Below are 26229 nucleotides of genomic sequence, written 5' to 3'. Positions count from 1 at the left end.
CCTCGGACACCCTCCTTGTTGGCCACCCAGCTCTTTCCTGACTCTCTGAAGCCAGTCTCCTCCTTTATAAAGGGTTACCCCACCCGCTGGCACATGGTGCTTACTATGGTAGACTTTGAACACCTTCTGTTTTCCTCACCCTTCTAAGTCTTCCTCTTGGCTCACACAGAAAGAATCCATTCAGCAGAAGGACAGTGGCGCCTGTGTGAAGCTGGAATGAGCCCTGCCTTGTTCATTTCAGCCCCCTGGGCAGGATTAAGGTCTAGGATCTAAATGGTGTGTGACCAAAAGCCGAATTGGGAACAGGTTACATAACCAAGAGTGGGAAGCGGAAGAAAGGATTTGAGCTGCAGCTGTCCCTGAGAATTGGATAGCGACCAGGTCTTTCTATGTGCACAGTTCCTGACAAGCTAAGTGTCTGGGCGTTCATGTGCATGTGTGTGTGTGTCCGTCCGTTAATAGGATCATTGGCATATATAGGCAAGCATCCAGGGAAGGGTGATGCTTTTGAAGTCATATGCTGCCATAAAAACAAGTGTTGACAGGGATCAGACCCTCAGATTTTAGTTTCAAAGCTGCCACTACTGGCTATAGCTCTGCATTGCAACCATTGGGTCATTATCTATTCAGCTTAGGCATTTGTGCTCCTTGCCTTTTCGTAGTTAAGTGCCGGTTTGAATACATTGTGAATTTAGGCTTTGGGTCTTCACTTCCTATTTCCCATACAACCTTCAAGCTATGCATGCGTAAAGTATCACCCAGCATGAAGGATGGCTTGCACTCTTTTTCAAAGTGTCTCAGAACTCATTTAACACCTTGGCTTCTCCACACAAGGTCTTGACACACACTGAAATCCACATCAGAAAACAGTGATCTGTGCAACAACTAACTTTCAGATGGAAAAACCAGGTCCCAGAGGGCTATTAACAAAATAGCTCATGTCTCCTGAAGTTAGGGACCACGCTAAATGTGGTCATCAGAAGACTCCTCAAACTAACCCCATGGTTGAGATGCCAGGGCCCCTCCTTTTCAGATGAGGAGACTGGAGATAAATGAGTTAGGAATCAACGCAGGGCCATGCAGTGAGTTGGAAGTGGAGCTGCAGCGATCCTTACCTTCCAGGCACTACCACTTCGCATTGGTACCCTCTGATCCCCTCTAGAAGAGCAACTCATTCTGCCCAGGTCACAAACCTTCCCTCCTGTGAATACCTACCTAAGTCTGAACTTAATGCTTCTTTGAGCCCAAAGTTGCAGCTACATCCTCCAGGGCCTTACCTACTCTTTTCTGATTTCTACCTTGCTGGTTAACACCTATGGCTGTCTTCTCATGCCCACAAGATCCCCAAAGACATCAAGAAAGAAGAGAAGGGACAAAGTTAGGAATAAAGTACAGAGTCCACTAAATGAAGTCTGAGTGAAGGCATTCCAAAGAAGAAGAAAAAAAGGCAGCCTGGATGTGGCAGGCTTTGATTTTGGAAGGAGGATGAGAGGTACTGTATTAACACTAAGAAAATGCTATTGGCTGGATAGAAAGAGAAGGTATGAAAAGCATCTTTTTTTGGGAGATGGTCCTGTCTAGACAGGCTTCTAGAAGTCACTGTGTATGCACTGGGTTCTGTCTTAGTTAGCGTTACTGTTGCTACAACAAAACACCATGACCAAAGCAACTTGGGCAGGAAAGAGTTTGTTGGCTTACACTTCCACAGTACTGTTCATCACTGAAGGAAGTTAGGATAGAAACTCAAACAAGACAGGAGCCTGGAGGGAGGAGCTGGTGCAGGCAGAGGCCATGAAAGGTGCTGCTTACTGGTTTGCTTCACATGACTTGCTCAGCCTGCTTTGTTATAGAAACCAGGACCACCAGCCCAGGGATGGCCCCACCCTCAAGTGACTGAGTCCTCCCCTGCAATCACTATTAAGAAAATGTCCTACAGGCTTGAATACAGTCAGAGTTTATAAAGACCTTCTTAATTGAAGGTCTTTCCTCACAGATGACATCAGCTTTTGCCAAATTGACATAAAACTATCTAGCAAGTTTCCAGGTGTCTTCCTGGGTCCAACCTCACCAGCCTAGGTTTGACTAGGCCATTAAGCATGCCAGACTTGGAATCTACCAGAAAAGCCAGAGGACCAAGTATTCTGAGACAGAAAGCAAAGCCAGTGAATGGGTGACTTTTCAGGAGATCTCAAATTCCCTTCTCCCTGGCATCTTGGGAAGGTTTTGTAGGATGGGGTTGGAGAAGCGAAAACAAATAAAAACCTCTGTGAGATCCAGCTCTAGGACCCTTCCTGGTAGGTGACCCTTGAGGAGGGCAGACCTCGTTCCCCTTGCAGTGACCCCCCCTTACTGTATGCATGGATGGAAATGCCTCAAAAGGTAGCCCACTGATGTCTGAGACTGAGCTCTATGGGATGCTCAGGAATGGCAGTGTTTACCCTCGTTCTTGAGCAAGGTAGACATCACTAATATCTTCCAGCAATACAGAGTCTTCCCAGCTCCTCAGTGAGCAAGCGCGTGTAAGTTCTTGAAATTTACACTTTGTGGGAAGGCTCTGTCCCCCAGACAGTCACAGATGGGCAAGCCTGGGCTAATTTTCAGCAGCTCTCAGGTGGAAAAGCTTTACTTTCCTCTGTAACTGGTGATCTGAGATCTGAGTACAGTACAGAGGTTGTGCCCTGAAGCGTGGACTCTTACTAATGCTTGCATTCACGTCAGAAGGCCTTGCTTCCTGTCACTCCCACTTTTTTTCTAGAGACTGTCATAGGGGACAGTTTTTAAAGACCTTTATTAGAGACCACAGTTCTGTTTGTTTGTTTTCCTTGAGCCTTGCACCCCACGGAGACAGATCTGTTACCCATGGCCTGGTTGAAATGAAGTTCTTTGCAAACAGACAGCCCAATCCGCTAGTCAGCTAGTCACGTGCCTCTGGGCAGCTTCCCATCTGCTTTATCTTTCTGCGCCCCAGCTTCTTCTGCCTGGGGCTGTGGCTTTAGAGGGATTCTCTCCCCTCCCCTCAAGACTGGGTGATTCAGAGAGCAATAAGCTGCTGAGTGCCAGGACTGGGGCTCCCTCCCTAATCCCCAGCCTGTGTTTATCCCATGGCCTTGGGTGGGGGTTGGAGAGTGATGAGCAAGTTGGTAGCTGCTGGACTTACTGGACAAGCAGGACGGAGCATTCCTGGGGACAGGTTCCCTGCCTGGGTCCAAGAGGAGCCAGAAGTCATGTGGGTGGCCCTGGGCATGGTCTGGCTCCTCGCACTTGGGGGACTTCACCAGGCTTGGAGCTTCTGTCCCTCTCAATGCAGCTGCAGCCTGCACATCTTGAGTGACGGCAGCAAGGCCAGGTAGGACACCTCCAGGTGCGGGATGGGCCACCAAGCCTTCACAGATCCACCGGCTAGGCAGAGCAGGGAGGGGCTGGATGTCCGGCAGCTGTCCACTTACGAGGCTATCTGATACACATAGACATGCTGGATCAGGGACCCTTGAGACCCAATGTCTGGGGAAAGCAGTGTGTGACAGGTCATGTTCAGTACTCAGGGGGTTTACTCTGCCTCTGAGGTGAGGGACATGCAGGGGCCAGGGTCTGGAAGTTTTTTCCTGAGCCTTTCTTGTGTTTTTGGTGGGGTGAAGCCCTCTTTTAGAAGTCTAGAGGTTTCTTCCTGCTCTCATTCTTTCCCTTCATCTGCTTCCTTCCTGTTTTCCTTCCTGACTTCTTTCTAGGCATCTCCCATTCTCACGCGTGACCTCCACAAGACACCCAATCACATTCAGGTGACTTTGCCTCCTACTGCATGGTGGGACACACGCCTCCCCATGTGTTTCCTCACACTTGATTATCTGCAAGGCCAGAAATGTCCCTTTCATAGCAGGAATCTCCCTCCGTCCTCAGCCCACTCCTTGATTTTCTTGCTGTCACCACTCATTTTCTTACTGTCATCAGAGAACTTTAAGTGATCTTTCCTCAATGTCCTTGGCTTATTCAGGAGGAAATTGGTTTCTAATGGGTTCAGGGACTTCAGTCCCTCACGCGGGGCTTTTCCTACCAACTTCTCAACCTTGTGGCGTTCATCTTCCTGTCTTCTTTGCCTCACGTGAACACTGGAAAACCACTCATCATTTCTGAGCATGGAATTGATGTTGTTGGAACTACCCTCCTCTCGATGTTGGCTTGATTGGGGTTGATGGTGGCTGAGAATGGAGAGAAACCTCCAGAAAAGAGAACTTGTCTGTTCCGAAGGAAAGAAAGCATTCTATTTTTGATGTGTTTGATGACTTAATTCATATGGGAAGTAAATTTGCTTTTACTAAGTAAGACAGGCTGATTCGTAATGATGCTCAATCAGCCTTGAAAATGGCTGATGACTAAGGACAGTGTGGTGAGGGTGCTTTTGTCACCCTGGTCACAAAAGTGACACCATCCACAGAGAGCAAATGCCTCAAAGTCACATACCATTGGTGATGGAACCAGTACCAGAATCCATGGATCTATTTTTTTCGGTTGCTTTTGGTTTTTAGAGACAGGGTTTCTCTGTAGCTTTGGAGCCTGTCTTGGAACTAGCTCTTGTAGACCAGGCTGGCCTCAAACTCACAAAGATCCATGGATCTAATTTTTAAACTCTGGGAATTCTGCCATTCATGGACATTCAGCTATCTGCACATTGTCCTGCGAGGGCAGTGAGGCCATGGAAGGTTGCAGAGAAGCCCCAGTCTCTAGTGGTCACAGGAACGGATGGCACACTGAGATAAAGCCCCTTCTGTATGTCAGATGCCTTCCTCAGACCCAGTTCTAACCTTGTAGAGCAGCACCCCAGCTCCCTTCCTGCTTCACGCTGGCATCCCGAACACAGTACGTGAGCCTCTGGGAATTACAATTGCAGCTGTGTGTCCTGGGAGGTGGCTTGGTCGGGGCAACATAGGCAACTAAATAGATGTTTCTCTTTCTCTTAGTGCCCAGTTTTCTAGGGTGACTCATGTTAGGCTTTTTTGACCCTGTAAACCCTCCCTTGACCATACCCCTCCCCGGAACCGCATTAAGGGACAGTTTCTCTATGAAGTCCCTTCCTTTACCTGTATCGAAGTCATCTTCTTTGTTAACATCCTACCTATATAGATAGGCACTGCATGTCTATGTATTACATATTAGGGTCTTTCTATGTATGCATTCAGGTCTCTATTCTTTGGCTAGATTATCAACAGCAATGGGCAGGCACTGTGACTTTGATTCCATGATCTGGGGTGCTCTCTCCCGAGCCTACTAGACACTGCGGTTGGTATCTGTGTTAACCAGCAGATCTGGGGCCTCATAAGTGAAGAATGCTTGTTCAACACCCCCCACCCCCATTTCTGTGACCAGGACAGTGGTGTGCAGCGACCCTGACTTGACCCTGCCCCCAGCTTCAATTCCTCCGGACACCTGCAGGCTGCACCTGGAACGAACCGCCATCCGCAGGGTGCCTGGAGAGGCCTTCAGGTCTCTCAGCCGCCTGGAGCAGCTATGGCTGCCTTACAACGCTCTCAGCGAGCTCAGCGCCCTCATGCTCAGGGGGCTGCGCCGCCTAAGGGAGCTGCGTCTGCCTGGGAACCGCCTGGCTGCTTTTCCCTGGGCGGCGCTCAGGGATGCTCCACAGCTGCAGCTGCTGGACCTGCAGGCCAATCGCCTGTTGACATTGCCACCTGAGGCTGCGCACTTCCTGGAGAACCTTACTTTCCTGGACCTCTCCAACAACCACCTGATGAGGCTTCCTCTGGAGCTGCTGGACACCTGGGCTCACCTGAAGACCGGACCCTTCCTTTCAAGCCACCGTGCCCGACTAGTCCTAGGTAATCAAGATGGCATCCATCACCAAGAACCATCCCGGTGCATGTTGGGTTTTTTTAGGCAACTCCTCAAACCTCTCTGAGTCTGATGATATCATGAATTATAGCATGCTCATCGTCTATACTTGAGGGACAATGGAATGATGTCGACATTAATTTCAGGTTTAGTAGTTCCAGACAAACCGAGCCAGCTCAGATTCCAGAAATCAGAAAACTGAGAATTGGGAGGTTCCTAGTCACACAACCAGTGTGTGGCCCCGTTAAACTCAGTTTCCCAGCTCAGGATGGAATGAGTCGGTGCAATATGTCAGCTAGAGCCTCTGCCTCTTCTATCCTTCTTTGCTCCTGATAAACCAAAAGTTTACCAAGTAAATAAGCAAGCCTTTGCTGCCCAGGGCACCTGCCTGTTCCTGGGGCTGATGGGAAACTGGAAAAGCCATGAAAAACAAAGCAAAGAGGCTAATGATCTCTTCGTCCCTTTTCCTAATCCCTCTCCCAAGGACAGCTGCTAATTATCATGTTTACTTACAAGATTCTTATCTTTTACACCATGTTTACATGTGCATACAAACATATATATATACACACACACACACAAAGAAAAGCTGTGTATTTTTACAATTTTTGAAGTATTTGTGTATCACATGTGTGTCTGGTCCCCTCGTAGGCCAGAAGAGGGCATTGTGTCTCCTGTATCTGGAGTTATAGATGGGTGTGAGCTTACATGTGGGTGCCAGATCCTCTTAACCACTGAGCCATCTCCAGCCCCTGCTGTCAATTTTTTTTTGAAAATCCTATTGTATGTATTAAGCAGCACCAATTTTCTCATCCAACAATATATCTCTGAGATCTTCCTAAACAACTGCAATGAGCAGGTTCATTTGCCGCGGTAAAGCAGCCATTTCCTCTTCAAAGGTCTTTAGATTGTTTTCACCATCTCATCAACACCTTCGGTACTGGAGACTATTCTCAGCCACGCATTCTTAGTATGTGTGTGCAAATGCATCTGAAGGATGGATGGTGAGAAGTGAACTTGCAAGATAATCCAGTACACCTGTGAACATTTTTATAATCAATTTGATCGCTTCTAAGGCAGGCGGTACCATTTTCAGTCTTTGTCCCTAGTGTGGGAGACTATGATCCTATGATCACTAAGTCTTTTTGCATATTTATGTGCATGTAGCATGTGTGTGTGCATGCTTGCATGTGTAGGGGCATATGTGTGTGTAAGCAGGAGTCCATGTATATGAATGTGCAAACCTGAAATTGATGTCACTTGCCTTTCATGGTCAGTCCCCATTTTATTTATTGAGGCAGGGTCTCCCACTAATGCAGAGCTCACTGGTTCAGATGTTTTAACTACAGCTTGCCCTGGGGATTCACTGCCTCTGCCTTCCTAGTGTGAAAACTGCAGGCTTCCACCATGCCTGCTTGGCTTTCACGTGTATTAGGAAATCCATACTGTTCCTCAGCAAGGGCTGGATTATTATTTACCGAGCCATCTCCTTAGACCCAGGGAGTATTTGTGAGTGTCCTCTAATTCTTGATATTGTAAACAGTTTATTTATAAAGAAAGAAACAGTCTCAGAAAACGGTGCTGTCACTGAACCAAGTCTCGAGTCACATATTAGCAAGGCAAGGAGCTGGGACTGGAGGTCAGTTCTGCTGACTTTGAGCAGAAAAACTGCCTCGTTTTCTCAGGGGAACATGCAGCTGGACCTGGAGATGTAGCATGAACCTCTTGCTTGCTCTCTCCCTTCTGCAGGGATACAGGACAACCCCTGGGTATGTGACTGTCGACTCTATGGCCTAGTTCATCTGCTAGAAGGCTGGACTTTAAACTTGGTCTTCATCGAGCCTAGACTGAGGTGCGCCAGCCCACGCACCCTGGCTGGGGTGGCCTTCAGCCAGCTGGAGCTGAGAAAGTGTCAGAGCCCACAGCTCCGTCCAGGGGTGACCAGCATCATGTCCCCCTTGGGTAGCACGGTATTGCTACGCTGTGGAGCAACGGGGATCCCAGGTCCTGAGATGAGCTGGAGGAGAGCCAATGGACGCCCACTCAATGGCACAGGTGTGTGAGCAACAAGGCCATCTGTGTTGAGTGCTGGGTTCATACAGGTTGGTCAGCTTCCCAAATGGAGAGTGGACAAAATTAGCAGGGACTGGAGCAAGCCAGGTTGGACTCTGATTTGTCCGAATGAGGTTGGCTAGAATCTGCTCGCATGCTGGACATTGGTTGTGACAATGGCTCTCAACGCATCCTGTCACTTCTCCTTAGTAACTTAATTATCAGAAACTCAGGGCCCATGTTAGGAGCAATACAAAGTTAATTTGTTTTGTTTTGATTTGAGTCTGTGTAGCCCTTGTAGAACAGGCTGGCCTCAAATTCAAAGATCTGCCTGTCTCTGCCTTCCGAGTGCTGGGATTAAAGGTATGTGCTCACAGCCCAGCACAAAGTTAATTTCTTTTTTTTAAGAAAGAAAATACTCTTCATGTATTTAACATTTTAACAGTTTTTCCTTTAAAATATGAACCCAGAAACATAGGGGTTAAATAATGATAGAATTGCCATCTGTTGAGATCTTATGGGTCTAACATTGCGTTAAGTAAATTATGTCCATAATGTCTTTGAACTTTAAAAAGTCAGTGTGGTTGATGATCTGAGTCTATAGCCCTAGCATTTGGGAGGTGGGAAGATCAGAAGTTCAAGGTCAATCTTAGCTACACAGAGAGTTCCGGGTTAGTAAAATGGGCTACGTGGGACCGTCTGTCAGAATCAACCCCTCCTCCGAGCCAAACCAAACCAAAATTGTCAAAAGCAACCTGATTATCTTTTCTTTTTTCACACAAATAAATGGAAGTGCTGAGAGGTGAACGCTCACCCCATGTTTCACAGCTCATACATGAAGAAGCTGGGATTCCAGTCAGTCTAGCCCTGGCTGAGTGGTGTGTACAAATGTCTATTCTGGCTGAGTGGTGTGGGCAGAGATGGGTCATTTCTGTTATGATGACATCAGGGACCAGAGTCACAGCCAGACACAGGCAGAAAACAAGTGGAGCAGAAATCATTTCTTAGCACCTAGCCGGAAAATCTCACATCACCCCCAGCTTTCTTCCGGCTCCTCAACAAGGCTGACTGTTGTTGCTCTAGGGTAGGGATTTTAGGTCAGTTCGGTGCAGAAGGCTCCACTGTGTAACAACACAAAGGTGAGGATGCTAATTCGATGGGTCAGTTGGGGTGTGCAGAGGTGGTGATGGCGCTTCCGGATTGTCCTCTCTTTCTCATACTCGCCCCTGAACCTACCTACCCTCAAGGCACTTGCCTGCGCCCTGATGGGACCCCTTTGCCATGCTCTAGAACCCGAAGGGTAAACTCTGAGGAGATTAAACTTTGCAGGCAATTCGTTGCACTTAAGCAGTTTGTTCTTGAGTAACTTAGTAAAGTGGGCCATGAGGGACTTGAGATTTTTTTCTTGGAATTCTATTTTCTTGGAATGAGTGGTTTTCACTATAGTGTGTATAGACCAGGGACTGTGTTGTGACATTGGCCTTAGAAGGGAGCCTGTGAAGATAATTCATTAATTTCTTCATTCCTGCCTCTTCTCTCTCTAGTGCACCAGGAAGTTTCCAGTGATGGCTCAAGCTGGACTTTGCTGGATCTGCCTGTTGTGTCTCTCTTCGATTCTGGAGACTACATCTGCCAGGCCAAGAACTTTCTAGGGGCTTCTGAAACTCTTATCTCCTTGATTGTCACTGAACCCCAGACTTCTACAGAATATAGTGGGGTTCCGGGGCCCCTGTGGCCAAGGACAGGAGAGGGGGCAGAAGCTGCTGCTTACAACAACAAGCTGGTGGCCAGGCATGTCCCCCATATTCCGGAACCCATAGCTCTGGCTACCAAGCCCTCGGCGCCCAGCGTAAAGGAGGAGTTGGAGCTCCAGCACTTTCAGATGGATGTCCCAGGAGAGTTCTCCAGAGAGCGAGCAGAACACCAGGGGGCCCAGATGGTCAGGTCTCTCAAGGTGGTGGGAGATACTTACCACAGTGTGTTGCTGGTGTGGAAGGCCCCTCAAGCTGGGAACACGACGGCCTTTAGCGTCCTTTATGCGGTCTTTGGGCAGCGTGACATGCGAAGGATGACTGTGGAGCCTGGGAAGACTAGTGTCACCATCGAGGGGCTTGCTCCAAAGACCAAGTATGTGGCATGTGTCTGTGTGCGGGGCCTGGTGCCTACGAAGGAACAGTGTGTCATCTTCTCTACTGATGAGGTGGTAGATGCGGAGGGCACCCAGCGGCTCATCAACATGGTGGTGATCAGCGTGGCAGCCATCATTGCCCTGCCTCCCACCCTCCTGGTTTGCTGCGGGGCTCTCCGAAGACGCTGCCACAAGTGCCGCACTGGGGGCTCCGCAGAGGCGTCCGGTGCCTATGTTAATTTGGAAAGACTGGGCCACAGCGAGGATGGCTCAGAGGAGTTGTCCCGGAGCAGCCTCAGTGAGGCGGACAGGCTTCTCTCAGCGCGCTCCAGCCTGGACTCGCAGCTCTTGGGAGTCAGGGGTGGCAGACGCATCAATGAGTACTTCTGCTGAGCCCGAGTCTCCATTGGCACCTGCCTGGTCACTCTCCCTCTTCAGTCTCACACACTTTCACACCCTGACTGTGTGCTCAGCCACCCTTATGGTTCGGGTACTTGCATGTACATTTACTTCAAAGACAGCTAACACAGCTTATTAAGCCCTTACTATGGTCCAGCAGGTGTCCAAAGCACTTCATAGGTATTAACTTACTTGACTCTCATAACAGCCATTAGTATCTGCAGGCACCGTCGTTCTCTCTAATTTCCTGGAGAAGAAGCAAGGGTCAAGTATTTTGCTTGTATCAGTCAGTTTCTGCTACATAACAAATAAAAGCAAAAACTCTGGTTTGCAGCACTAAGATACTTACTTTTCCGCTATGTGTCTGTAGGTTGGCACGACTCTGCTGTGTGTTCCATTGGGCTCCAAGGTGGAGAGTGACAGTGGCTACCTAGGGCAGACTTTTCTCGGATGACGTTAAGAGGAATGAGTTAAATCATGCAAGGCCTCTTTGTGTGAGGTTGGTACTTGCTGCTTGTGCTCGTATTGTATCTGCCAATGAGAGTCTCATGGCCAAATGCAACTTTAACCAGTCAAACGAAGTTACTAATCCTCTGAAGGTGACGATGGAAGCCAGAACATCTGCAAAATGAATTTACTGCATGGTCCACTGTACCACTGCCACTGGGGAGTGGCAGCTCTAGCTTTGGACCGGGCAGTGAGACAGTTGGTTGCACAGGGAAGTCCTTACCACGTGCGCTCATCCATATTGCACTTCTTTCATTGAATTTGGGATGCTTGGGGATAAACATTTTATTGGCAATAAATTTTCGGAAATACTGCTCATTTGCTCTCAGCACGGTAGACTGGAGAGAGCCAAGAATCATCTACAACAGAGGAACCTGTCATACGCATCCCATCTCACACCCAACCCATTCCCATGGAGCAGCCTTTACAATGTTCTCTGAACTGTTCTTGGTTTGGGAGAGGATCTAGGAGCTTTCCTGGTCACCCAGCAGGCTACTTCAGAGGAGAATCCCTGCTAAGTTCTGTCCAAGGCGGCAGGAATGTTTGTGCACAGAAGTGGGTCTCTGCTCTTAGCAGAAGACCCCCATTCATCCCTTGTCTATAGAGAAGATGGCTATCAAAACTTCAGGTAACAACTGTGGACTTTAGAAGTGATTCAAGGAAAGCATTTAGCTGGTACCACACAGGAAAATTCACATGATGTGAATATTGACTAGATATAAATCTCCTTCCTGTTTGCAAAAGACCTCACAAAATGCTCCAGCAGCCCATTCTGGAGGCTGGGATATTTGATTTTATAGAACTAAGAACAAGGGAGAGATGGAGTGTCTTTTGGAATCCATATCTTCAACAGATTTCTGGACATCATGCCTTTATTCATATTAATCTATGAAATTCAGTTCACAGCAGGTTTACTAGGAACAATGAATTTTTTGGCAGTCACCAAAACTTGGGATCAGAACCACAAAAACACATGTGCACATGATTATAGATTCACCAAACTTAGGTGGGTTTTTTTGATGACCCCCCAAGGTTGCATTTAATATAACTTATGAATCATCGCCATCAGCAAGAAAAATTTTCTGGTTAGACAGTAATGGCCTTGTCTACATCAGGGAGCAACATAATTTTTTGTAAACAAAACCAGATCATGAATATCAACAGACTTTACCTTTGCTAATGGAATGAATGGAAGGCAAACACAGACTGCATGTTAATTAATGCACATGGATTTAGTCCAGCATAATGTTGTTTACAAGAACAGATGACAGACTGGAGACAGCATTGAATTAGCTTTGTTGAACTTCGTGGGAGAAAAATCAGGAACTTGAAACAAAAAAAATAAAATTAGTACATCCAATATTGACCAAGAAACAGAGGAAGAGGAAGGAGAGGAGAAAGAGAAAATGAAGGTGGAAATCAAAATCCAATAGGACCACCTTCAGGGTGTGGGTGATCATTGCCCGCAAGATGGCTGGCCTCTTAATGTCCATGTATCAACTCTTCTTTTTATGTCTGCCTTGGTTTTTCTCTTGTATGGAAGAGTAATTCTGGATTGTTCTCATGAGTGTTTATCCTACTGAAACAAACTCCTCTGGCAAATGAATAAATAAATGGTGTCTGGTTTACATTCTAACTTTCTAGTGTAACTCATTTCCTGAAAACTGGATGTTCTCTACAAAGCCTAGAAAAAGAATTCTTGGTCTTTCTGTCCTAAAGGCCAGCTGCCACCTTGGCTATGGTGAGCCTGTGGTCCATGTCCCCTGGATGGCTAGTTTAGGAGCCACAAATCAATGTCAATAAGATTATATGTTTCATGGCATCTCTGTTATACATTTTCCAGAATACAACTTGACTGTATTCCTCATGCCTACACAGATGGTTTGTCCAAAGTCACTTATTTTCAGTTGCAGGATACCAAAAGGCAAAACCAAGTTATGTGCTGGAAAGAAGATTGTAAGCCAGCAAGCTAGTTGTCAGTCTAGGGTCCCACAGAGCTCGTTCAGAGGGCTAGAGCTGAATCTACTGAAGATAATCACCAGTTCCCAGGGATTCGAGCATTTTGTTTATTTACACGGTTAGGACATATCCAGCAGATGCTATGGCAGCAGCTTCCACACTTCAACAGTTTGGACGTAGTGATTCAGTCTTGTTCGAACAGTGCTCATTGAGTGAGCGGGGATGAGGGAGGAAAGGTTTGACTTCACTTACTCAAAGACCTAGGCTAACAGAGCCCACCATCTAGAATATCAACAGTTGCTCCAACAAGGAAAACTCAAATGAAACTAGTGAGTTGTGGAGGGGCTTTTCAAACATCATTGCTTCTAACGTCTCAGTAGCCAAAACATGGGTCACGTGGCTTGAATATTTCACAGGAGCTTTGGAATGTGGTCTTGTGCATTTCCCTCAGTGGCATACTAGCCAGCATGAGTGGCTAAGAGACCATCTCCATCAAATATTGTCAAAAGTTAGAAAGGGAAGCCAGGCTATGGTGACACACACCTTTAATCCCAGCACTTGGAGACAGAGACAGGCAGAACTATAAATTCGAGGCCAGCCTGATCTACAGAGCAAGCTCTGGGATATCTGGGGTTACACAGAGAACCCCTGCTTTCAAAAAAGATAGAAATGGAAAAGGCTTTATCTAGAGAAGACGGGGGAGTGTCTATCTGCTACTTAATAACTCACCCAGTTCTCTGCTCTAGGCTTTCTCAAAGTGACTCACATTGGGGAGTAAGGGGCACTTTCCGATTAAATAGGATATTCTCTTATTGAGAGTCTATTCAGATAAGGCAGGAACTGTTTCCCAGTAGTAATTCATATCTATGCCACAATCCCACAGTAATCCTCCAAAAACTATCTCTTGAGACAGTTCTACAATCCAAATCCCTAAAAGCCCCCTTCAGGAGGAGAGATAAAGATGAAATACCCTCAGATTCTCTCTCCTTTGATGTCAGGGTCTCATGATATTTAAGACTGCATTTGGCAACAGGTTAATTAAGCTAAACAACAATACTAGTCAAGTAAGTCAGGGTTCTCCAGAGAAACAGAACTTGCAGGATGAATCTATATATCATCTATGTCCATTGAGATTTTAATAAATACCTTTCCTATTGCTATATCCATATCTAGATAGATATAGAAAAGGGACTAATTAGAATGACTTCTAGGTTGTGGTCTAGTTAGTTCAAAAATGGCTGCTTACCAATGGATGATCCAAGAATCTGGTAGTTGTTCAGTCCCCAAGGTTGGATATCTATGTGGGTCTCCAGTAAACCCCGGAATCCTGAAGAAGTAGGTAGATGAAGAAATGGGCTTGCCAGGAAGAGTGAGAGCAAGCAGGCAAAGAGAACCAACTTCCTTCTTTCATGTCCTGTATATATGCTGCCAGCAGAAGGTGTGGGCCACATTAAAGGTGGATCTTCCTACCTTAACAGAAAGTTCCAGGTTAAAAGTGGGTCTTCTTGCCATCAGGCAATGTGGCACACGCCTTTAATCCAAGCACTCAGGAGGCAGAGTTTGGCAGATCTCTGTGAGGCCAGCCTGATCTAAAAATCAAGTTCTAGGACAGCCAGAGTTGTTACACAAATAAACCCAGTCTCAGAAGAAAAAAAGAGTGAGTTTTCCTACTTCAAATAATTTAATGAAGAAAAAAACCTCCTCACAGGCGTACTCAGCTGCTTGGGTTTTAGTTAATTCCAGATTAATCAGGTTGACCTCTGAGACTAGTCATCACAAGCCCCCTGCCCTGTCAACTTGACAAGCAATCATACCTCCTTATGTCATGCTTAATTTCCAAATGAAAACAATAATCAGGTCATAATTATGCCTAACATGATATAATTGTTCCTCATATAACTGCAAACAATTTATAAATTTTAGAATCAGTGGCAATGTCCCTTGAGGGACACTCTTTTGTATTTCAAAAATTAATTATGATAACCACCGATATTCTCTTAATTGATGTCACATTATAAAAGAAGTAGAATGTTTGCTATATTTCCTAGCCATAGCACTCTTGCCCTTGGAACGGAAACTTCTAGGCCATCAGAATTTAAGGTCACGGGAACAGGAAGGAAATATTTTTCTATTGGGTCACTAGGGGTGATAGTGAGTGGATAATGCCCTTTTCCGACCCATGATTCATCCTGGCTATGGAAAAAATCATACCACATATTGAATACTGATTCAGAGAATATATCACCTTCTGGAGAACCCTGCCGAAGTACCTAATAGTTCTGTACTGTGTTGAAAGGCCAGCTGCTTCAGGAGGGTGGGAATATGGTAGGACCAGTGGGTTCTATGATCATGGGCCTACGGTCACTCTTCTCCACTGGTGAAGCAAGTTCTTTTATCAGAAGAAATATTGTGTGAAATACTATGGTAGTGGATAAGGCATTCAGTAAGTCAATGGATAGTGGTTTTGGCAGAAGCATTAAATACAAGAAAGGCAAATCTATAACGAGAATAATTGTCTCTTCTGTGGAAGAAGTGGTCCAAAATAGTTAACCTGCCCCCAGGTCTCTGGCTGGTTGGACTAGCTGGACCACAGCCTGCACTGTCCAGAGTGTATGGCTACAAAATTACAGTCCTTTTCTAGGGCAACCCTGAAAGACATGAGTGAAGGGAAGTCTTCACAGTGTGAAGATCTTCAGGCACTACACATGGCCTTATATTTTGTCTACAAGGAGAAATAGCCAAATGGATGAATGTTCACTGATTCGATTCATGGGCGATAGTCATTGGATTGGCTGTATGATCAGAAGTTTGAAATGAGGATGATTAGAAAATTGGCGAGAAAGGTATCTAAGGATGAAGCATGTGGATAGATCTCTCCAAAAGAGTGAAGGGTGTGAAGATACTTGTGTCCCGTATACACACTCACCAAAAGGTGACTTCAGCAGAGGAAGAGTCCAATAACTAAGTAAATAAGGTGACCTGTTCTGTGGGCACACAAACACAGCGCCACGTTGGCAGAAATGGAGATTATGCATGGGTTTGATGACATGGACTGCCACTCACCAAGGCTGACCTGGATACAACTGCTGCCAAGTGCCAGCTCTGCCACCAAGATAGATTGTTCCCTCCCCTCCCCCACAGCTACTTCCTATGCCCCTTTGCAAAATGGGGGGCTGATGGTTAGAAGAGGAGTTGCGGAGGTGAATGACCCAGATGACTGACATGGCAGTAGGTGTTCTTTACAAGCTCTAAGACAACTCCTAGAAAAGTGAGTAGGTCTGAATTTATGTTAAGTAGCACACTGAGTAGACATCATAGGAAAGGGTTCTTTTTTTAATTTTTGGCTGCTCTATTTGGATACAAGAGGAAAGAAAGCAACTTACGTGTGCCTTCAGATACTCATCCATTGAACTGCAGAGTCCAGTGAAGAAAGCCTAACTAAGTCTTGGGAAACTTGGCAGAGGGTTCTGGAGTGAAAATCACTCTACTGATTCTTTGAGGTCAAAGTGGCCAGACACTGTGTCCTCCCCACCTGCCGCTGGAAGCATGCTGCTTTGGGAAGGAGCTTGCTCGGTGAAAACACTCCTTGCAACTGTGGATCAGATCCTCATCTTTTGAATGTAATGACGGCAACACATCTCACAAGGACTTTGTGTCCACAACACAGTCTGTCTTTGTAGATATCTTTTACCTTGAAAGAAATTGCAAAGAAGTAGTGGAATCTTGAGTTAAATTGCTTAGGAATGCCCACAAATGCCTCTGGTGTGAGTGGGAAGCCTGGGACATAAGCAGCTTAGTTGGTGACCCATTTCCCCTCACTGGTTAGCTACTGAGCAGATTTGTTCTCACAGAAGCCTTTTGTGGGGTATAATTTACATATGAATTTTTACAAGGACCCATGGAAAGTTGGTATTTTCTTAAGTTCCCCAATTAATAAGAAAGTTGATACATCTGTTCCTCTAAAGACTCTGTCATCATAGGGAGTGGATTATTGGGAAGATACTGTGTGCTGGGCACTTTAGCTAGTCTAAACATTTCCTCAACAAATTGTGAGATGTTTTTTAATATTTGGTCCTTCTGTCTATATGTTCCTTTCATTGATTAGTGAATAAATATTCTTATTCTGTAGGGGATAAACATGGATTCACAGGTTAAAAGATATTTCCCAAACCTCCAGACTCAGAAACATAAGCACAAAGAAGACTAAATAAGGAAATATCTATAGCGGTTTTTTTCTCACCACTATTATGCCTGACAAACATGCCTTACAGCGAATAAACAATAAATATTGGATGAGTGAAGAGTGTAGGACAATATGGTTTACCATAGACAGCATTTACAAGCTTGAGACTTGATCTTTGTGGTGTGAAACAGTTTTGGATAAGTCAAGGAAAAGATATGCTGTCAAGCTTCCTGCCTCACACCTCAAAGCTTTGGCTTTATGTTCTTAAACTGCAAAATGAAGGAGCATCCTGATGTATAGCTGATTCTCATGACGTGAGTTCCAGAAGCAGCTGTCATAATGCAGTAGAAGTGTGACTAAGTACATTACCCGTGGTGCTATCAGACAACAAGCAGGGGGCACAATCACACAATTGCTTCATTGCTCACATCTGCTTTCACTTCTAGAAAGTAGCTGGAATTGGGGGTTTATTTGTGAATTGGGGAGTATGCAATGCATTCTGGCTAAGTCCTGACCCACGGCGCTCAGGATTGCAACATCTGATTATTTCCCTGGATTCTTGGTAAGAGGCAGAGAGAAGGTCAATGCACAATAGAACTTGATGTCTGACCTATACTCCTCTTTCCCATATCAAGAGCCAGAGCTTGGTGGACTTTCTCACTTTAGTTAAAAAGCCCAACTCCTTCCACATGGAAGGAGCTCACATGGCCGGGCCTGGGAGCTGGGCTGTAACAGAGCCCAGAGCATTTGGGCCCTTAGTGCTGCTGTGCTGACCTACATTTTCATGGATTATCAATAATAGGATTTGCTACTCAGAAGCTGAGACCATACCTCCTGAAAACACACGGGGCATTGCCTAAAGATAAATATGGCTTTTGTTTTTTACTGTTTCTTGCAAGTTCTGGTCTCTTGGGATATACATGCAGCTCAGCCTCTCTGTCTGCCAGGGTGCACTTGCTCAGAGGAGAGTTTTGGCAGGTGCGATGTGCAGAAAGGATTCCAGAAGGTGAACAGGAAGAGGGGGGAGTGGGCCTTAATTAGGAGTCAGATGGAGTGACTCAGGCTTAGAGCTTGTGGGAAATCAGCTAAATCTCCGTGGGATTCAGCTTAATTGGTTCTGCAGTTTATCGAGCAGAACATTTTTACCAATACCAATCTCTCTTATTTCAAGTTTATTTTTATTTAATCCCCATGTCTAATGAGAGTGTCCACCCAATACCACCTCTAGGCTCCCTATGCTGATTAAAGTTTTCTGCTTTCTTACACAGGAGTCTACAGTGCACGGGAATGCCTTTGGGAAAGATTCCAGGCAACTTTCCTGACGAATTCAAGCAAGTGAGAATTGAAAACTCCCCCTTATTTGAACTTCCCCGGGGGGCTTTCACCAACATGAGTACCTTGAAATACCTTTGGCTGAACTTTAACAGTGTCGCTGTGATGCACCTAGGCGCCCTGGAGGACCTGCCAGAGCTGAGAGAGCTGAGACTGGAGGGGAACAAACTCCGTTCAGTACCATGGACAGCGTTCCGTGCCACCCCTCATCTACAGGTCTTGGATCTCAAACACAACAGGATTGACACACTCCCAGAACTGGCTCTCAAGTTCCTAGCCAACCTGACATACCTTGACATATCCTCTAACAGGCTGACAGTTGTATCCAAGGGTGTCTTCTTGAACTGGCCAGCCTATCAGAAAGGCCAGCAGCATGATTGTGGAGCTGATATTGTCTGCAGCACGGTGTTGGCACTACATAAAAATCCTTGGGTATGTGACTGCCGGTTAAGGGGCTTTGTTCAGTTTATCAAATCCATTGGTCCCCCACTCATACTGGTGAGTTCTTACCTGATATGCCAGAGCCCTGTCTCTAAGGCAGGGCAGCTTTTACATGAGACTGAGCTCAGTGTTTGTATGAAGCCGAATATCTCAACTCCTAGTGTGAACGTCACTATTCAGGCAGGAAAGAATGGGACCCTGCAATGCTTGGCACAAGCCAGTCCCTCACCAACCATAACATGGAAGTATCCTCTGAGCACATGGAGAGAATTCGATGGTAAGTCTGGAGTGCCTTCTGGGTATATATGGGGCAGTGTGGAGGTCTGTTAGCACTGTCTCATTACAGGAGGTTTAAACTGTCCTTGTCATGAATGATGGGTGCAGGTAAGATTGGCATATTTGTGCATTAGCTCTCCAGAACAAAAAAGAGTCCAAGAGAGTATTCCATTATCAGCACTGTTTAAAGTAGGTACATGCAGATCTCAGAGAGATGGATATACTGAAACTGGTGATTTTATAAGTATGTAAATATGTTCGTATGTTAATAAGATTGAATATAAACAAATACATTTGGGGGGAACCTTCTAGATGAAAAGCATAATACTAACATTTTAGAATCCTAAAATTTCTAGCTAAAGGCTATGTTAACAAGAGTCACCAGAATTACGCATGGGTGCTTATTTGAAATAAGCTTTATAAGACCCTGCTCTGGAGATTTGAACTCAGAGAGTGAGTCCAGGGCCAATATATTTATTGTTACATGTGTACTTCTGTGGTGTCCCCTTGAGTGATACCTGTAAGATAAGGATAGCAAGTCCTATATATTGACAGACTATATAATCTCTATTATTGCAATCAGACAGTATTAGCTCAAAATTATAATAGGGCCTGCAGGGAAGAAATGACTTTCTGGGACCCAAAATTAGGACCCAAGATTGCAACTCCTTTCTTAGAGTAGGTATCAACATTTTCCAAAATCATGCAAGAGCTCCCCGGGAGCATGGTAGAACTGGAAGGACATTCTTACCTTCTTAACTCTTCCTCTGTCTAGAACAGTTGAAATGGAGTTGAGGGGGTACAGCCCAGTCACTTGTCATAAGTGATGATGAAACCCAGGTGGTTAAAAAATACAGAGTTGACTGAATTTCTTCACTTTTCTCTTTATTTTTTGAGATTTCTGTTTTGTTTTGTTTTTCGAGACAAGGTTTCTCTGTAGCTTTGAAACCTGTCCTGGAGATAGCTCTTGTAGACCAGACTTTCCTCAAACTCAGAGAAATCCACCTGCCTCTGCTTCCCAAGTGCTGTATTAAAGGTGTGTGCCTCACTTTTCTCTTTATTTTGCTTTTACCCTGTTGACTGGGGGTTAAATGCTAACAGCAGAGAAGAATGTAATTTGTCATTGTAGTTTTCTTTTAAATGAAGAATTATTTCCAGAGACATACTACCATCACTCAGCTTTAAATCTGTATTTGTTTATTTGATGTCTATGGCATCTTAGTCCGCATTGCTTCTGCTGCAATAAAGCACCATGACAAAAGCAGCTTGGGGAAAAGAGGATTCATTTGGCTTATGGTCCCTCATCACTGCTTCTCAATGAAAGAAGTCAGGACAGGAACTCCAACAGGATTTGAACGCACATGGAGGCAGGAGCTGGTGCAGAAGCCATGGAGGGGTACTACTTACTGGCTTGTTCCACGTGGCTTTCTTGGTCTGTTTTTTTTTTTATAGAACCCTAGACCACCATCAATATGGCCCCACCCATATTGATCACCAGTTTTAAAAGACTGCCCTTCAGGCTTGCTTACAGCCTGATCTTATGGAGACATTTTCTCAGCTGGTGGTTCCTCCTCTCCAATGATTCTAGCTTATGCTAACTTGTCATAAAACTAAGCCTGCCCAAGGACTGTTTTACCTTCATGTATGCCCGTGAACCACATAATTCCTAGTGCCTACAGTGGCCAGAAAAAGTCACTGGATTCCCTGAAACTGGAGTTAAAGATAGTTATGAGCCACCATGTGAGTGCTAAGAGTTGAACCCTTAACTGCTAAGGTATCTTGCTGGCCCCACTATAATCACTCTTAATACTCTGCTATCTCTAGTCTCCCAGAAATAATAGCAGGTAAGACTTGATGAAATTTTCTGTGAACCGTGTAGAGTATGTGTCATCTAATTTTCTTGCCAAGAAAATTGAGGCTAAGAGAATTTAAGCACTTTGCCCAGGACCATATACTTGAAAGAGGCAGGGGCCTACGTATTTGATTTCTAGGTTCTGAGGAAGATCTGGGAGGTAAAAATTCATCTGGAGCTCATGACATCTCTTAATCACCCCATTTTGAAAAAGCTCCTTAAGCCATGACATTAGGCTCAGCCGGGCCAAAGTGGGCATAGCTAATGTTAAAAGAGTATGCTCTCCTTAGAGGGAAGGATGTCCACCTGTGGGACAATGGTTCTACTCTGTAGAGATTTGTTTCTTGTACTTGTTTAATAAACGCTGATTGGCCAGTAGCCAGGTAGGAAGTATAGGCGGGGCAACCAGGCAGGAAGTAGAGGCAGGGCAGCAAGAATTATGGGAAGAGGAAAGTTTCAGTCTGCAGTCATGACCCAGCTTCAGTGGAAGCAAGGTGTGATTGCCTCGAAGAAGGTACCAAGCCACATGGCTAACACAGACAAGAATTATGGGCTAATGTAAGTTATAAGAATTAGTTAATAAGAAGCCTGTGCTAATAGGCCAATCAGTTTATAACCGGGAAGAAAGAGAGAGAGAGAGAGAGAGAGAGAGAGAGAGAGAGAGAGAGAGAGAGAGAGAGAGAATGGCTTCCACATAATTGCTGTCTCTGAACAACCATGGATAAGTTAATCAGCTGCTCCAACCCTCAGCACCTTATATACAAATTAAATGCATACTCCATATTTTCCAGAAAGATAACCTCAGATGCAAGGTACAGGCTTAATAAATAGTAACCATGATTTTAACGTGAGGCCTGGCATTGCTAGAACTTCCCAGCATCTGTCAAAGAAATGCACAGCTGTTTCATTCTTCTTTTGACCCAGTGTCGGTCTCATCCATTGCCGAAGACACCATTCTATCCCAGCTTGTCATTCCAGCGGCCCACGTGATAGACCATGGTGATTATACTTGTATGGCTTCCAACTCCATTGGCAGAAGCTCCCTTGTCATCTCAGTCCACATCCAGACAGTCCAGGCCATACCTGTCTTGCATTCTCTATCCATCTCCTCAGAGGGCAGTATCTACGTTGACCTACGAGTGGTCAAGCAGACAGTGCATGGCATCTTGCTGGAGTGGCTCACAGTGCCCAGCCTCCCAGAGGAGCAGTGGTTCACTCTCTACATTGCATCTGATGAGGCTCCCAGGAAGACAGTGATCCACATCGGCCCTGGGATCAACACCTACACTGTGGATGACCTTCTCCCTGCTACTGAATATAAAGCATGCCTCAGCCTGAGGAGTCAGCCTCCAGGCCAGGGCCAGTGTGTGGTCTTTGTGACAGGCAAAGACAGTGGTGGGCTGGAGGGTCGTGAGCGCCTCTTGCATGTCACTGTGGTCTTGTGCGTTGTGCTCCTGGCAGTGCCTGTGGGTGCTTATGTGTGGGCAGCCCAGGGGCCATACAACTGCTGCGAGTGGTGTTTAGGCTGCTGCTCTCTGCACAAGAAAGCCTTCAGGGGTCTGCAAGCCACACCACAGTGCAAGGATAGCTCTTTCAAAGATCTTCCAGCTGTCTGTGAGGATGGTGATGGTCACAGAGTCATGGAGGGGAATGAGGAGCTAGAAAAGGGGGGTAATAGCTAACAACCCACCATGGAATAAGCTCCACACAGCAAGCTTTCTGGTTGGAGTATGTTTGGTCCAACAGCCTGCTAATAATGACCCAGAGACTTATATTATTATATTAGCTTAGGCTTGTTTTTGACTAGCTCTTACAACTTAAATTAGCCCAATTCTGTTCACCTGTGTTCCATGACATCCTGTTTTTTCCTTGTCTGTGTCTGACTGGTGACTCTGCCTTTCTTCTTCCTCATAGAGGCTGTTCTGTCTCCAGAAGTCCCACCAATTTCTTCCTGTCTAGCTATTGGCCATTTGGGCCTTTTAGTACATCAGTTACAGCAATACACCTTCACACAGTGTACAAATGTCCCACAACACCTCCAGCCCCTAAAACAAACCTTCTATGACAGAACAGCTTGACTCCACCCATTTGTCGAACAAGTATTTGTTGGTCATCCACTGTATTCTAATCAAGCAACTTGATGGACAGAGTTCAAACATAAGAAAAGGAACACAGTATTTCTCTTCGTAGAGCTAAAGCCAATAGAGCTCTGTTTCACTAAACTGATCATTTATTTATGCTGACAGTGGCTAGAAATGAATAAATGCTCTTCTTTGTATGCACACAGCCTTACAGCATTTGCAACAGGACATCTTATATGCATTATCCTGAAAAGGATGGCAGAATACACTGTACTTTAGCTAAAGAAATTTGACCTCAAAAAAGTCAATGATTTGCCCATCACATATCTAGCAGATGAGAGGGCTTTGGTCTACAGAGAATGTATCCCGTTGTTCTACAAATGAGTCAGAGACTGACCTTACTACATCAAGATGCACTGAGAACCAATGGCAGGTCAAATAACATTTTAAAAATCAATGGCAATACTGATATTGAAATTAATCCTACATAATTTCTTTAGGTTCTTATTTTTTCTTCTAAGAAGAAATAAACCTTTTAAAATGGAAATTCTGTATTTGTACTGGATAGTTTTATGTCAAATTGACACAAGCTAAAGTCATCTGAGAGACGGGAACTTCAATTAAGAAAACCTCTTTATATGATACAAGCTTGGAGGACATTTTCTTAGTTGGTGATTTATGGGGGAGGGCCCAGCTTATTGTGGGTGGTGCCATCCCTGGGCTGGTGGTCCTGGGTTCTATAAGAAAGCAGATTGAATGAGCCACATGAAGCAAGCAAGTAAGCAGCACCCTCCATGGTCTCTGCATCAGCTCCTGCCTCTAGGTTCCTTCCTGTTTGAGTTCCTGCCCTGACTTCCTTTGATGAACAGTGATGTGGAAGCATAAACCAAATAAACCTTTCCTCCTCAATTTGCTTTTTAGTTGTGGTGTTTCATTGCAGCAACGGAAACTCTAAGACAGTATTACACTAAAGGTAGAAAAAAAACCCACATTGTCACCGCATGCTGGAAACTGAGTCTTTTAGAGCAGCCGACCCCTCCACGCCTTAGTTATTTCTGATCTTCCTAAAGGGACCTCCGTGGGTCCATAGACCAGGCATAGCCGTGGGCCTCATTTAGGATCTTCTCATTTATCTCAGTCCATTTCCCTATGGTGCGAGTCTTGATAACTATCAGAGAAGAGGAATTGCTTGCCAACTGATGCTAACACCCATGGAAGGTTTTCAAAGTCTAGATTCTCTGAAAGCTCCCATTGTGACAAACATGGAGTCTGTAGTATCAACTACTCAGAAAGGTGAGACAAGAGGATTATTAGAGCCCATGAATTCAAGACTACACGATCAGCACAGTGAAATCCTCTCATCAACAACAAAGCACCTTTGTTCATGCAGACAGAACTCTTGAAGGTCTTGAGAAACAAGGACCGTTTTCTCATCCCCACCTTTTACCACATTTGCCAGCTTGGCTCTGAGGAAGAGCTGTTGCAAGACAAAACCTCTCGCCCTCTCTTAGTAATATATCTTGTGAGTTCTTGGTTGGAGTTTGGGTGCCAAACTGACAAGATGCCAAAACATCTTGCCAGCTCTTGCTTGGAGTGAAGATGCCAAAAAGCTCCAAGTTACAGATGGATTACAGAGTGTCTGCCTGCTTTCTTCCAGTTCTTTTCATCTGTCCTCCTCCGTTCTCTGTGGGTCATCCGTGTGGAAGGCTCTGTACATAGGTCCTGTCCTCCAGCACATGAACTCTTGTATGTGGGCCGTCCTCAAATGCACCTTATACATCTAAGAATAGCAACTGAGCTCTATCAGTAGCTACAAAGTAGACACTAGGTGTTTGCATATATTTGCTCTTGCTGCCCTCACAGCAACAAGCCTTCACACCCCGTACTGATGATAAGAAAAGTGGGACCCAGACAGCCTTGGTCTTTTAAACAAATTCACACGTAGGTAGCAACACCTAACACTGTCAAACTGCAAAAGCATCTTGTTATTTCATAAAATTAGAAAAGTCTGAGCTTGGAGGGCTGGGAAGATGGCTCAGTCAGCAAAGGGCTTGCTATGCACTTTATGAAGACCTGAATTTGAGCCCCAGGATCACATTTTAAAAAATCGGGCAGGCATTAAGGAGCGTGCTTGTAATCTCAGATAAGTGCAGACCACTAGAGTAATCACTAGATAAGTGCAGGCCAGCTAGTCCAGCAGAGTGGGCAAGCTTCAGGTAAAGTGAGAGACCCTGTGTCAATAAATAAGGTGGAGAGTATTTGAAGGAGACATCTGAGAGAGACCTCTGACCTCCTCATGTGCAAGGGTAACCCCTTCCCCCCAGTGTATCTACATACACAGTTATATGTATGAGTCCCTGCTTACAGGGATGGAAAAATGACTTCAGATCACTTAGAATCACCCCTACTGATTGCGCATGAGGTTAATATTCCATTTGTAGGTTTTGGAAAGAGGATGGTATTCCCAGTTGCTTTTCCTGTCTCCTTCCTACTTACTGACTTGGAAACATATCGTCAGGCCAGACTGTAGGTCAGGGCCGATCTCGGTGTGCTACAGTAGGCTGCCCTCCAGTTTGCCCTTTCCTCATGCTGTAGGACTCGCCCCACTGACAGTGTCCCCTTCAGTGCCAACCACATTTGCTGGTTTTGTTTGGCTCTATCCTCTTCTCTCCCCGTAGTCTCCTGTTGACTACTAGTCCCTTTCCCTCTTCTGTGATCATTTCCAAGACTGTCTCTCCTTGGCTCACGTTCCCGAGTCTGTCCACAAACCCACCCTCCTCCTAAGGACCGCAGTGCTGAACAGAACTTCCAGTCCAGGCCCCTTCACTACCTCATGCCCAGAGATGAACTGCTTTCCTGGCATCATATCCACACCAGGGCCTTGCCAAATCCTGCTCCCCCTGGACTGCTTTCGGGATCACTAGACTGTGCTTCCGACCTATTTCTTCCTTGAAGCAATGCTGATTGGACCCTTCCAGATTGAGCAATGCAGAATTTACATCCAGGGCAAGACAAGGTCTTGTAATTAAGATGTAGGCAGACAATTTAGACAAAATGCCACCATGTCTCTCAGTGTGAGAAAGGAGGTCATGAATGGCATCATCACTGAACGAGCTATGAGTCAGGGATATTGGTCCCCACAGGTCAGTAAACATCAATAAAAGAGGGCCAGGAGGTCAGC

The 26229-nt window shown here is 45.5% G+C and overlaps 2 protein-coding genes across 2 annotated transcripts; both read left to right on the top strand.

Moving 5' to 3' along the window:
- The first annotated feature begins 3127 nt into the window (after positions 1 to 3127).
- Positions 3128 to 12255, top strand: Lrit1 (leucine rich repeat, Ig-like and transmembrane domains 1). The gene is made up of 4 exons (XM_075987507.1): positions 3128 to 3346; positions 5359 to 5825; positions 7588 to 7893; positions 9435 to 12255. The coding sequence occupies exons 1-4, from the start codon at positions 3129 to 3131 to the stop codon at positions 10409 to 10411; spliced, it is 1968 nt and encodes a 655-aa protein (XP_075843622.1). The 5' UTR covers position 3128; the 3' UTR covers positions 10412 to 12255.
- A 5679-nt stretch (positions 12256 to 17934) lies between these two features.
- Positions 17935 to 22649, top strand: Lrit2 (leucine rich repeat, Ig-like and transmembrane domains 2). Its single transcript, XM_075987506.1, has 3 exons — positions 17935 to 18044; positions 18335 to 19116; positions 21892 to 22649. The coding sequence occupies exons 1-3, from the start codon at positions 17935 to 17937 to the stop codon at positions 22647 to 22649; spliced, it is 1650 nt and encodes a 549-aa protein (XP_075843621.1).
- Positions 22650 to 26229: the final 3580 nt, after the last annotated feature.

Source organism: Microtus pennsylvanicus, chromosome 10 (assembly GCF_037038515.1).
Source record: "Microtus pennsylvanicus isolate mMicPen1 chromosome 10, mMicPen1.hap1, whole genome shotgun sequence".
NCBI lineage: Eukaryota > Metazoa > Chordata > Mammalia > Rodentia > Cricetidae > Microtus > Microtus pennsylvanicus.
This window is presented reverse-complemented; position numbering and strand designations above follow the sequence as displayed.

Excerpts from the sequence above, each read along its gene's own strand:
- Lrit1 (XM_075987507.1), top strand. The coding sequence starts at position 3,129 with ATGAGCAAGTTGGTAGCTGCTGGACTTACTGGACAAGCAGGACGGAGC. Across the intron at positions 3,347-5,358 it reads AGTGACGGCAGCAAGGCCAG|GACAGTGGTGTGCAGCGACC; the intron begins GTAGGACACCTC and ends TTCTGTGACCAG. Across the intron at positions 7,894-9,434 it reads ACGCCCACTCAATGGCACAG|TGCACCAGGAAGTTTCCAGT; the intron begins GTGTGTGAGCAA and ends TTCTCTCTCTAG.
- Lrit2 (XM_075987506.1), top strand. The coding sequence starts at position 17,935 with ATGGCTTTTGTTTTTTACTGTTTCTTGCAAGTTCTGGTCTCTTGGGAT. Across the intron at positions 18,045-18,334 it reads TCAGAGGAGAGTTTTGGCAG|GAGTCTACAGTGCACGGGAA; the intron begins GTGCGATGTGCA and ends TTTCTTACACAG. Across the intron at positions 19,117-21,891 it reads CACATGGAGAGAATTCGATG|TGTCGGTCTCATCCATTGCC; the intron begins GTAAGTCTGGAG and ends CTTTTGACCCAG.